Source organism: Buceros rhinoceros, unplaced genomic scaffold, assembly GCF_000710305.1.
Source record: "Buceros rhinoceros silvestris isolate BGI_N320 unplaced genomic scaffold, ASM71030v1 scaffold14063, whole genome shotgun sequence".
Classification (NCBI taxonomy): Eukaryota; Metazoa; Chordata; class Aves; order Bucerotiformes; family Bucerotidae; genus Buceros; species Buceros rhinoceros.
In genome coordinates, this window is record NW_010404291.1 from 553 (window position 1) to 942 (window position 390).

The window sequence follows — 390 nt, forward strand, 5'->3', positions numbered from 1 at the left end:
GGGTTGCTGGATGCGGGCAGCAGTGTGTGGGGCTGGCAGGGGCCGGAGCAGGGAGGTGGGGACTGCCGGGCAGCCCCGTGTTTGCTGTGCTGCAGGGAGATGAGCATGCTGGTGGCCAGCGAGGACTCCAGCTACATGCCAGCCCGTGTTGTGGTGCTGGGAGGAGACAGCGTGGCCACCATCAGAACCGAGCTCAATGCGGTGAGTCCTGCATGGGCTGTTCAGGCCCTGGGGCCCTGCGGGAGCATTGGGCTGCTCCTTGCTGTACCCTGTGAAGGTCTCGCTGTGGTGCGGGGCCCTGGGAGGTGCCCCCCAGGGAGGTGGGGACGACAGGAGCTGTGCTGCAGCAGCCTCTTCCTGGCTGTGGGCAGCAGGTGCCGGAGGGTTGGG

General features: G+C 67.7%; 1 protein-coding gene across 1 annotated transcript in view; it reads left to right on the forward strand.

The window, feature by feature from the left end:
- The window catches only part of CUL9 (cullin 9), a gene marked incomplete at both ends in the record, with an annotated part of 16,943 nt that overhangs the window by 546 nt on the left and 16,007 nt on the right, over positions 1 to 390 (forward strand). The window contains 2 exons of the mRNA XM_010133350.1: positions 83 to 305; positions 372 to 384. Coding sequence (XP_010131652.1) covers positions 83 to 305; positions 372 to 384 — 236 coding nt within the window. The remainder of the gene's footprint in view (positions 1 to 82; positions 306 to 371; positions 385 to 390) is intronic.